At 38.3% G+C, this 11,342-nt stretch overlaps 1 protein-coding gene across 5 annotated transcripts in view; it reads left to right on the top strand.

Annotated features, from left to right (window-relative positions):
* Positions 1 to 819: 819 nt before the first annotated feature.
* The window catches only part of tcf12 (transcription factor 12), a 76,350-nt gene continuing 65,827 nt past the window's right edge, over positions 820 to 11,342 (top strand). For 2 of the 5 annotated variants that reach the window (XM_055036445.1, XM_055036444.1), the window contains exons 1-3: positions 824 to 1,220; positions 2,019 to 2,107; positions 3,063 to 3,135. In XM_055036445.1, coding sequence (XP_054892420.1) covers positions 2,036 to 2,107; positions 3,063 to 3,135 — 145 coding nt within the window. In that variant the 5' untranslated portion in view covers positions 824 to 1,220; positions 2,019 to 2,035. Of the gene's footprint in view, positions 1,221 to 2,018; positions 2,108 to 3,062; positions 3,136 to 11,342 lie in introns of those variants that run through there. The other 3 variants (XM_055036443.1, XM_055036442.1, XM_055036446.1) reach the window with 3 other exon arrangements.

Genomic DNA, 11,342 nt, shown 5'->3' with positions numbered 1-11,342 from the left:
ATATAGATAAACAGCAGCCCTCAGCAAAGAGCGAAAAAAGTTAATACAATTAAAGTTTTACAAGATATGACAAGCAAATGTACAGAGTTAAAGACTGACACTGAAATCTGCAAGGCAATCCAGTTTACATAGTGATGTTTTTGATGAAAAATAGATAGCAAATCTGACCGAAACAAACAGAAAAACAAACAAAGGGATGGGAAAAGTTTTATAAAGATATTTGTCTTGGTTGAATGTGTTATTTACAAAATATTTTGTAAGTTTTCTGTTTAAATTAGACTTTATAAAATAGATATTACAGAAAAATGTGGCACACCTCAGTAAGTAAGAATAGCATTGAAAATGTAATTTATTTTTGAAAAATTATTCATAAAGTGATGTTGAGATTCAATACACAAACAGCTTATTGTTAGATGTTTTATCGTCCTTCTACTGACCATAGCTTCTGGTTCTCAACAAATGGAATAGCACACAAGAGAAATAAGAAAGAACTTTTAAAACATAAATAGAGCTGAGTTATGATCCACAATTATGGGTAAGACTGCCGACTTGACAGTTATCAAGCAGACAGACAACGATGCCTTCTACAAGGAGAGGGTAAGCCAAAGGTCATTGCTAAAGAAGCGGCTGGTCACAACGTGCTGGTACACTGATGGAAAGTTGAGTGGAAGAAAAAACTGGGATATAAAATAAGACAAGGATGTGAGGTTTTAGATTTTGTGAGGATTGACGGTCCTTTGTGCTTCTTCCTATCAAAGTCAGCAAAGGCGTAAACTACAAAAGCTTTCAGACACATTTGCAATTTATTGACCTGTAGTTGTAGTTTAACCTTATAACACTGATCCATAAGCTCTAGCAGGTTAGCTGTTGAAACTTTGTCACATTGTGGATGATATTGTGGCCGCTGCTGTGCATGCACCCCTCGCATGTTTGGACAGCGGTAATGATGCGGTGATGAAGCTGCAGTTCATCAGAGTGACTCCCACAGCATCTCCCGCTGTGTGGGACCCTCGGCGGAGGGATACAACAGCCGCTGTCATCGTGGTGCTGAGGCTTTTTGCAAAGCAAAAATGTCTGCCTAAGGGAAACTCGTAACTGATATATAGAGGATATTTTCCCACGTATCGCCGTTTAAACCCGATTTCTGCCTTTGCGAGGCGCGTCGGAAGAAAGCGACTCTTCACCAGATCACCCTAGTCCGGATTTTAATCGAGAAACAGGTAAAATATCAAGGGGAGTTTGCCAGAAGCTTTCGGACCCGTGAAAGAAGTTGGGAGTTGAGAGAGATATAGACCATCATTGCGTTTTGTTTTCTGGAGCCGGACGCCGACACTGTCACGTCCAGCGTTTGTTTGTCTGTGTTGCCTGTCTTTTCCCCGTCTTTAATTTGGGTTTTGGCCGCCGAACCGACACTGTCCTCCTCGTTGTGCAGCCAACAAAGCCAGTAGTAAGAGGCTGCATCTGCCATATGAACGAGTAACTGCAGCTAGCGTTAGCCGCGGCTAGCTCCAGAGACGTTAGGCGCTCCAGCGCAGGGGAAACCAGCTCCCTGCTCCCATACCAGGCTCCAGAAAGCGCTGACATTACCCAGGCGCGTTGCTGCTCTGTCGGCGGATCGTGTACATGTGTAACATTCAGCATGCGGTGTTGTTACGGAGTGTTATCGCTCCTGCGCTGCTGCAGGTCCTGGGTTTAACGCATCCATTCAGAGCGCTCCCTCTGCTCCCCACCAGCGAATAAAAAACACAAACCAAATGTGCTTACGACACGCTTTAGCACAGTTTCATCAATTACAGCGTGTTTCAGTTGCCTTCGTCTCTGTGATGATGATACGGACGGCAACGGCAGAGCCAAGTTTACTTCACGGTGATGGTCTTTTTCATTAATTCTGCATCCATACGAAATGCCCCCCGTGGAGATGATTTCCTGTGGAACTAGTCCCCGCTGTTAAATAAAGCTGCAGAGATGCGATCTGATGGACTCTGTGTTTGTTGCTGTTTTCTTTCTTTTACGCCCAGGTCTCTAGATCATCAGGATGAATCCTCAGCAGCGGATTGCCGCTCTCGGGACTGATAAGGAATTGAGTGACCTGCTGGATTTTAGTGCGGTAGGACTCCTTGTTACATTACCTGTTGGTGTGAGGTTTAAAAAGTCATTACAGATATCTAGTTTTATATATATATATATATATATATTTCACTATTAGTCTGAGCTTGTGTTCCTTAACAGCGCCGATCTTTGTGTTTTAAATTTGAACTATCAAAGTTGCATGCATGCATTTGCCACAGATCAAGCAGCCAACTCCCCTGCAAGTTACTGGTCCACCCCGTTTTTACGTGATTTATCTCTAAGATGTTCCCACAGTTATCTAGTTCTGTTTAGCTCTGCAGGGGAATCCATATCCTCACAGTCAGCACATTTTTAACCTCAACAGCATCAGTCAAATAGTAAAAGTGTCTGGTGTTGAAAATGGTGATGGATATAAATTATATTTGTCTGCTCATAGCTAAATGAAGGGGAAATGCAGGTCTGGAAATGATCAGGGATCGAAAAAAAATCACAATAAGGTGATTGTGAAATAGTAAATGTAATAATCCAAGTTATTTAAGATTAAAAAAAATAATCTGGAGAGTTTGAGTTAAGTTCACGAGTTACTTTAATCTGTTCTTCCTTTAGTTGGCAAATGAAATCAGAATTTTCTTTTTTTCCGATTTCCTCTTCCTTAAATCAACCACATACTGTTTAATGTTCTTTGTTGCTTTTACTAAAAATCAGATGAAGCTCCAGCTTACATAAACGAGATGATCTTTTAATGCATTAGTTTTCAGTTAAATAACAAACATTACTTTTCTACTTAGGGACTTGCTGCACATTTGTTTCTGTTTTGTCTTATTATACTGATGAAAAAAGTCTGAATCAGTCTAAATTGGAATCAGCGTCTCAATCCTCAATGAAAAACGCAAATCAGTATCAGACAGGAAAAGCCTGAACTGTGCATCTCTGCTCCACATAGCCGAGTCCTCGCTGTGTTTTTAGATCCGTGTCTGTATTTGTGCTTTCAGATGTTCTCTCCACCTGTAGGCGGAGGGAAAAATAGGCCCACCACACTTGGAAGCAGTCAGTTCAGTGCATCAGGTAGGAACTGATCCCTTAAACCTTTTTCCATTTTCTGCAAACCTTTTGATTTGAGCTCTGTGTTTATTCCTGCTTAAAGTCTGCACACAAGTATCAGTTTCTGGACGTCTTTTGCTTTTGTTCGCGTTGCTCCCAGAGTTATTTATGAATGGTGTCTCAGCCTTCAGTCTTGGATGTAATTCCTCTGTGTGTTCTCCTCACATCTGGCGCTTGAAACCTGAGCCCCCCACCTGGGGTTGTGGAGCAGTGCTGCAGTAAAGAAGTTGAACAAAGCACAGTTTAGACCATAGACATGTTTTATTGATCTGTGTGCAATTATAGCACAACGCTGTGAATGTTAATCATGTTTTGCATTACTGTCCGATGAATAAATAATGCATAAATCAGCCGTGTTTAGGCTTGAATGATCAGGTGCTGTGATGCTTGCAGAGGCTGTTATTACAGAGGATTTGCAGTGAGGTGTTTTAGAGGAAATTAGTTTCAGCATATGCGAGTGCTGGAGCTGCTTATACTGTGTGAATGGGTGGTGAAACATCTTGTTGTGCTTTTTTTCCCTGGACTTGAGGAACTCACACTGATAATTGCTCCTTACATTAAAGAAATCTCCCACACAATTACCGACCTTATTTTTTTATACATATATGGGCATCTTAATTCCCCTTGAGCCTTTGTGAATGGCTAAGTTGCAGTAGCGAGAGTTCAGGCCCCTCTTCTTCTGGATCGCTTCCTCTAGAAATAAACACTACAGGACATTAATCTGAAGCACGTCTATTGTCTCATGTGCCACTAGAGAAAGTCAACAATCGAGCATTATGTTTCCTGAAAGCGTGTCTTGTGTGAATCCACAAAGGCCGTCGTTGTAGTGGGTTATCTGTGAAGCGAAAGACACACATTGAGGAGAAATGACAAAGAAACGAGAACAGAGCTGTCACACATGACCTGTGGAGCTGTGACGATGGCTTTTGTGATACCTAATCATTCAGCTGAGAAGGATTATGTTTGTGGGTTCTCTTCAGTAAAACAAATGACAAAGAGTCTGGTTTTAGATTTGAAATGTGACATTATCCTGGTTTGCACTGAGATCTGCTTTAAGCGTTACAGAAATTATCTTCTGCTTGACAGAAAAATGACATTATGATTTTTTATAAACCTGTACATAATACATCTTTGTCCATATTTATCTTAATAATAATTATTATTATTTTTGTTTTCTACCTAAATGTCTCAGAACAAATGTGTAAAGATCAACTTGTGCTCAAAGCAAAATGCAGGTTTTCTAAAACTGGACTGAATCATCAAAGTGTGTGTGTTCTCACAGAAAGGGGCGTAGCGTTGTGTTTGATAAATGAATGCAGTGACATGTGTAGACATCAAATGAGCAGACTGGGTTGTCTGCTTTTTGGCCTCTAAAACAGAGTATTTTTGCTTTAACTTTTATAAATCCATCTCGGTAAAATTGGGTAAAATCTGACGAGGTCAGCCACTGTGATGAGAGTAAAAACACAATTTTCCTGACAGTGTTCAAATATGTTCGGTTTCAGTCAACAAATGCCTTGCTCATTTCTGCAAAAAGGTTGTTTGAATATTTTTCTGCATTTTTGATAATTGAATATTGTACAAGCTATCCCAGCGTTGCTAGGATACAACTTCTAACTACTATTGTAAACTTTATTGGTTTTTCCCTTATCACACTATTGGATATCTGGCTTTCCTATCTGTAGTCCAGTAAGATAGTCTGCCTTAGGTAAATAAGCTCCAGCATCACTTTCCCCAGCAGCATACATAATTTGACATACACATTTTGTAATCTAAGCAGGGTATTTGGACATGTTAGAAAATTAAAAGACGAATATTGGGTGAGTGACCCAATAATAACGTTGCTTAATCTCATACAAGACCATGAAGGCACGCTGTCTGCGCTAATGGCTGAGTGTGGCATGCAGGATGTTTAAAGCTGAAAGCGAAACTGATGTCTTGACCTACTTTCTAATTACTTCAGCTGATAATTACTTGACAAGTTGAGGGCTCTCACAGAGCTTTGCAATTTAATTCCCAGACATTCGGTTGATCATCAGATATGAGAACATAAATGAGACAGTGACCAAATGTTCTGACACAGCAGACTTGGTATTATTTCCAAAAGTCTACACCCTTGATCCCAGTTAAGACGCCCTATTCAGAACGGAAGTGGATCAAAATCAAAACTCTTGTTTGAATGACACGAAAACGCTCGATGTGCCATAAAACCTGGTTCGGTGCACATTTTAGATCTACATTACAAATGTTTTTCAATACTTGTGCTCCATTTTATTATACATGACAGGATACTTAAGGATTAAAGGGAATTTGTGTGACACAGGCGTGAAAACTTGATAATGTTTTCATAGGTGTGGCTCATTGTCTTGCCTTGTCAATAGACATGCTAAAATCAGTTGGCGAGTTATGTTTAAAACAAAATTAGCAATTTGATTTACCAAATTTATCATCCAATCTGCAGATTAAGTACTGAAAACGTATTTTCTCTTACTTACTAATTATTTGGTCTATAACCACCTTAATTCCCAGGATGTAATTTCATTCACTTTTTGAGTTTAATAAACATCAGAACAATTGTTGATTTTTTTGTTTTTCAGCTTCAAAAGAAGCATTTAATCTCTTTTAAGTCTTACATTTTGAGAGTTCTTTTAAAACATGAGTAAAATTGGCAAATTCGACCTCAAAGAAACCAGTAATCGGTATTGGGCAGCAGAAGCCTGGTCAGTGCAATTCTGTTTATAGATTTAATTGTCTGGAAGTAGAACAGAAACAATACAGACCTGGTAACTTAAATAGAACATATAAGAGGGAAAGTCATGTTTTAAAACATTAAAAACTATACTTTGAACCTTCTTTGTGCTGTTTTGCAAGAGGCCTCTTAGGCACACATTTACAAGAGGAATCTGATCTGGACTGCTTACAGGTCAGTTGAGCACATTGTGTGTCTATGAAGTCATGCTTTTGTAAGTGGGGCAGAATGAGGTTTGGCATTGCCCTGTTGAAATGTCTGCAGCCCTTATTGGAAAAGGTGTTGCCTTCATGCTAGCTGGAGTTCCTTTAAAATTCAAAATAAATGCCTCCCCATCAGCGGTGCCTTCAGAAATATGCACCCGATACCGCCAGAGATGGTTGCTTTTGCATCTTTTTACAGTAACTGTCTGAATGGTCTTTCTTTGGCACATGGCACCAAATGTCTGTTTTTTTTTCCTGAAACGACTTCAAAGTCGACTGAACTGACCTCAAAATCCTGTCATCTGAGCAGAGTCTTGGCATTCATAGTTAATATATGGCTTTCAGCTACAGCCAAAACAGGTTTGTTGTACGTTTCTAGATCCAGCAACAGACTATACCAGGCAACAAAAGGTTTCCAATTGGCTACATGTGGCTGAATTGTTGCGTAACATACACTGGGGATAAAGGAAGCACGAGGTTATATACTGTTTGGCACTGAAACCTTTTGAACTAGTGCCTCATATTCTGACAGTTTGGCATAAAGTGGTACACCTGTAATCAATTTTAAAATAGAAATGCATTTTTCCATCAAGGAGAAGAAAATTTAGTGCGTTATAGAAATTCTGGGATGCAGATTTGCATTTAAAAAATGACCCCAGTGTCATGTTTTGTGGAAAACTACTAGCCTAGTCTGGAATCAGGCTGGATTTTTACATCCTTGTCTAGAATTTCAGACTTCAACAAACAGGCCTCTACACGACTTTACCTCTGGAGTGGATTCTAATTTCAGGAGGCTAAAATTAGATTGCATCTGCACACATTTTCATTTGAATATTCCAGTACTGAGGGCCTGTGTAGGGTAAATCCCCCCTACAGACTACAGTCAGAGCGCCTGTCTCTCAGATCTTCAAGGTTAGGGAAGAAGAACCTATATAAGTGCTAGTGAACTTAAGGCAAGTGAGTGTGCAGACACGAGTGTGGAAATTGCTGGGAATGAAGGTTTGGATTATTGCATCTCAGCTGGGCATAGCCTGATAATTGAACCAGAGTGGGACGGGCAAAGACCCTTGAAAATTATGCTGGAGAAGATGGATTGGGAAAATGGCTCTAACAGAGATTCATCGCTTCTCCCTTCCAGCTGTGTTGATGATGCAGACCTGATGAGCCTATTGTGAAGTAGCTAATTTTCTTTCAGCGCTGGATAGTGATGCATTGGTTGGTTGTGTGTAACTCATTCCCGACCACAGTCCTACAGATCCTCACTCCTGCCTCACTTCATGTGCAGCTTTGTGTATCAGAATATTAAAAATAAAAAGCCTGGTCTGCAAAGATCATAATGAACTATTGCACATTTATCACTAGGAGTAAAATCCGCAAATATATTGGAATGTAAATACCAGAGACACTTTTAGTTTCTCTTCTCATTTCTGTTTACAGATTTGATCAAATAAACAAATCCTCAATAATCCAAAAGTCGTCCTCTTGCTGCAGCACTCAGGCACTCATCCACAAAATGCAATTCAGATGAAAATCACATGTGGAGGTAGTTGGAATTGCCATTCAGATTAGATTTCACAAATCAGCTTACTTAAAAATCTGATTACTTGCAACTAACAGTGCTGACAGTCTGTGTCAAAGATCAGGCTTGATGAGCAAATCAGATGTACCCGCAGTTTCAGAAATATTAGAAAATAGCTAAACCACACTTGATATGGGTTTTGGACATTTTTCAAAAAAGGTTATATTTAGTGTTAACCCTCTCCAGGCAGATGTTGCAGATTTGCAACAGCTAAATGCTACTTAGCTAGTCTTTGCAAGTAATTTGAGCCTGAGAGGGTTAAGCAAGTTGATCAGATAGCTAAAGGTCAATAGTGTGTTTATCGTAAATTTGCTGGCATTGATTTGAACCATTGTGTGGCTGTGGATGGACATGGAAAGTTTTAATTTTTTTGCCTTAGTCCACTGAGAAATTTAATTTAATCATCTTAAATAAAATAGCCTGGACTGTTGGTGGTGGCACATCAGTTTTCAACTACTAATGTGTGTAATGCAAGTTAAATTGAAACAAGATTTAGGCGCCTAAATCAAACCTATCTATGCTGCACTCACTGTGTGTCATCAAGCACTGATGGACAGAATTCAATGGGTTTTACTTGTCAATGTACGTGACAGAGTTGTGAGTTTGGCCTTGGTGCTTGGTTTCTGAACTTGATTGGTTTCGCCGTCCTGCTCCCATGCCTCGCTCTTTGCTCGGCTTGTCCGTCGGAGCAACTCGATGCTGCATCAATCAGAAATAAATCATATTTTTTGAGGAGGGCAGCTCTACTTCTGGGGTGTTTCTGAAACGTGTGTCTGTTAGAAACTCAGACATTGTCTGATGGGCATATTCACTCAGTGGCCAGAATCGGTTCAGTTGAGAGGAGTAAGTTATAGTTTCTGAATCCGTTTCACTGCAGAAAATATAAATGACCATACATGCCTCTGTTAACTAGTTGTCACTGTTGACAAGTGTGAATACTTGCTGCAGTTTTGGACGCTTCTTGAACATCTGGAGTATTTATGTTTTGTTAAAATTTTTAAAATAATTTTCAATCCAATAGCTAACAAAGAAAAATTTAACACTGCTTTTTAATGTTGTCTTGCAATGCTCACTCTTAATGTAAAAGAAAAAAATACATTTAAAATGTAAAATTACATTTATTTGATCTCTTTTTTTGGGGGGGGGGGGTGCAGTTCAGGGCTGCAACTAACATTTATTTTATCGAGTAATCGATTAATCTGTGCATTAGTCTGAGGATTTATCAAATAATTTGATTTAAAAAATGGCACATTGTACATATTTTTCATTTAACTAATTAACGCTTTTTTTTTTTTTTTACAAATTAGAAATACATTAAAAGAAACAAATAGCTCAAATTTTTTCTCAAGCAAGAAAATAAACATGTTATTGCCTAAAATACAAATCCTTCAGTAAATCTGAAGGATTTCAGATTTACTGAAATCTGAAATCTAACACTTGAGGAGTTTTGGCTAAAACATATCTACAGATAAAGATGTTTTTGTCGTAAACATATTGTTTAAATTACAGCTCTGACTGTGTTCTTTCTTCAAATAACTGTTTTAACTCCAGTTAATAATGGATTTATTAGTAAATTAGTTGACAATTTTTTCAATAATCGATTAATCCGATTAATCGTTTCAACCTTTTTGAAGTTTTTGGACTAATGAGTTGTCACTGTTAATGACAATGACAGAAAAAACCCAAAGAAAACAACTAGAGCTGCATGGCCCAAGTTTCATATCTGCTGAAATCAATTATGTCAAATGAGAAAATTCCCAGTTTAAATGATAAATAGTCGACATTGAGGGCATTTATTCCACTGATGACCAAGCTGATGCTCTGTGGAGTTTCAGCCTTGTCGCATAGTGTTGTATTGCAGTTCATATTTTTGAAATGTTCCCTTTCATGCCAAAACTCGCCTCTGTTTTCCTGTTGTAAAAGCTCTTGCTGAATCCGGGTTTTGAGAGGGTGCAGCTGTTTCTTAATGGTCCAGCAGAGAGCAATCAGTTATGAGAGGCAACCTATGGGCTTTCTCTGTCATTTCCCCTTTACAATTACTTTATGAAACAGGATTCTCACCACAAATGTTGAGAAATAAAAACATTCAAATACATTTTACAAAGGAAACATAGAGGTAGTTTCTTCTTCTTTTTGGTCACAGCTCAGATTATTCTTATTATTAGGCTCTCTAAGAGTCAGCTACCATTTAAGGAATGCTAACAGCAGCTTGGATTTCTGAAATCCTTGTTCTTTCATTGAATCCAGTGCTTTCATTGATTTGCTCTAATTCTCATGGGTTTGTGAAGAGAGGAGTCAGGTGAGACTGCAAACACTGACCGCTGTTGCAGTTTGTGTGTGAAAGTTCTCAGTTCGGCTGAAATGCATCAAAATGAAATGGCTCAAATGCCCATTGGAGTGCTTGAATTAGTTACAGAAGTATCAGAGCTAAAAATGTAAAACATCTCAGCCAAAATTCAGAAAGTGAGATAAAATTACGTGTGTAGTTTTTCCATAGAGGCGGTGCAGAAGAGGAAACGAATCTGCAGCGTGCAGGCGGCAAGGCATCTTGTTTGTCAGGATGAAACTTCAAATCTACAGCTCTGCTCACTGGAGCGTGATTTCTGGGTAGTGAAATGTCACCAACTTTCTGCACAAGTGTATAATTAGCTTCACAAATTTTTTGCAAAGAGCTTATTTCCATCAAAGATAAAAATACAACTCACGGTAATAACCTACGTGACCTCTGCGCATCAAATTAGAATTTTTCTGTATGTTTACTGTAACCATACAGATCAACCTCTAAATGTTCTCTAATCTCATTAAGTTAAAAATAGGTGTACACATTAGAGTCAATAATTATTGATTGCAAATAAATAGTTTTTTGAATGCTTTATTAATTTGACCTCTTTCATGACAAGGTCATCCTTGTTGCGTTGGGGAGTCTTAGTAAAATATGTGAAACTTGAATTGGAAAGACACACAATGAAATTAAATATTTTGCTTCGTTCAATATTATTGTTTTCAAATACACCCTTTTTTAAAAAAAAAAAAAATCTGATTTTCTTTATTTGAACTTGAAGCAGAGCATGTTATATTGCTTTCTACAGAGACAGATGCAATTACAAGAGGGATAATCAATAACGCGATAAATGTAGATGCTCTGTTGCTGCGGTTTTGTTGATACTACAGCACAATATTGTTTTAAACAGCAAGAAGAAGAAAGGCATCAAATATTTCTTAATGGCTATATCACATAAATTAGATTGTAAATACCAGATATTATATTTTTCAACATATGCCAGATGGTCTTGGTTGACAGTTTGGTTGGCATTATTGATTTTTGCGTTTGTCTGTTTGTCTGTTGAAAGATGAGACGGAGGTTTTTGTTCGTCTGAAGAATTAGTTTCATCATGTTTCAGTTCTCAGGTGCTTAGCTTGGCCTGCATCAAATCATCGAGTTACTGGTTGCCTTTTGGTACATTTGGAGCATATGTAGCAATAAAGTCGTTGAGGCATTTAAAGTTAAATAAACAAGATCTTGTAACTTTTGAACATTTGAAGATATTACATTTTCACTTTTCTTTTCTTATGTATTGACGGTAACATAACAGGATAACAGGGTTACAACAATTCTCCACTAATAAGCTCTCACTGGTTA

This window comes from Poeciliopsis prolifica, unplaced genomic scaffold (genome assembly GCF_027474105.1).
Source record: "Poeciliopsis prolifica strain line A6 unplaced genomic scaffold, Auburn_PproV2 SCAFFOLD011, whole genome shotgun sequence".
NCBI classification, from domain to species: Eukaryota; Metazoa; Chordata; class Actinopteri; order Cyprinodontiformes; family Poeciliidae; genus Poeciliopsis; species Poeciliopsis prolifica.
Note: the sequence above shows the minus strand (reverse complement) of the source record. Positions and strands in the feature narration are given on the sequence as shown.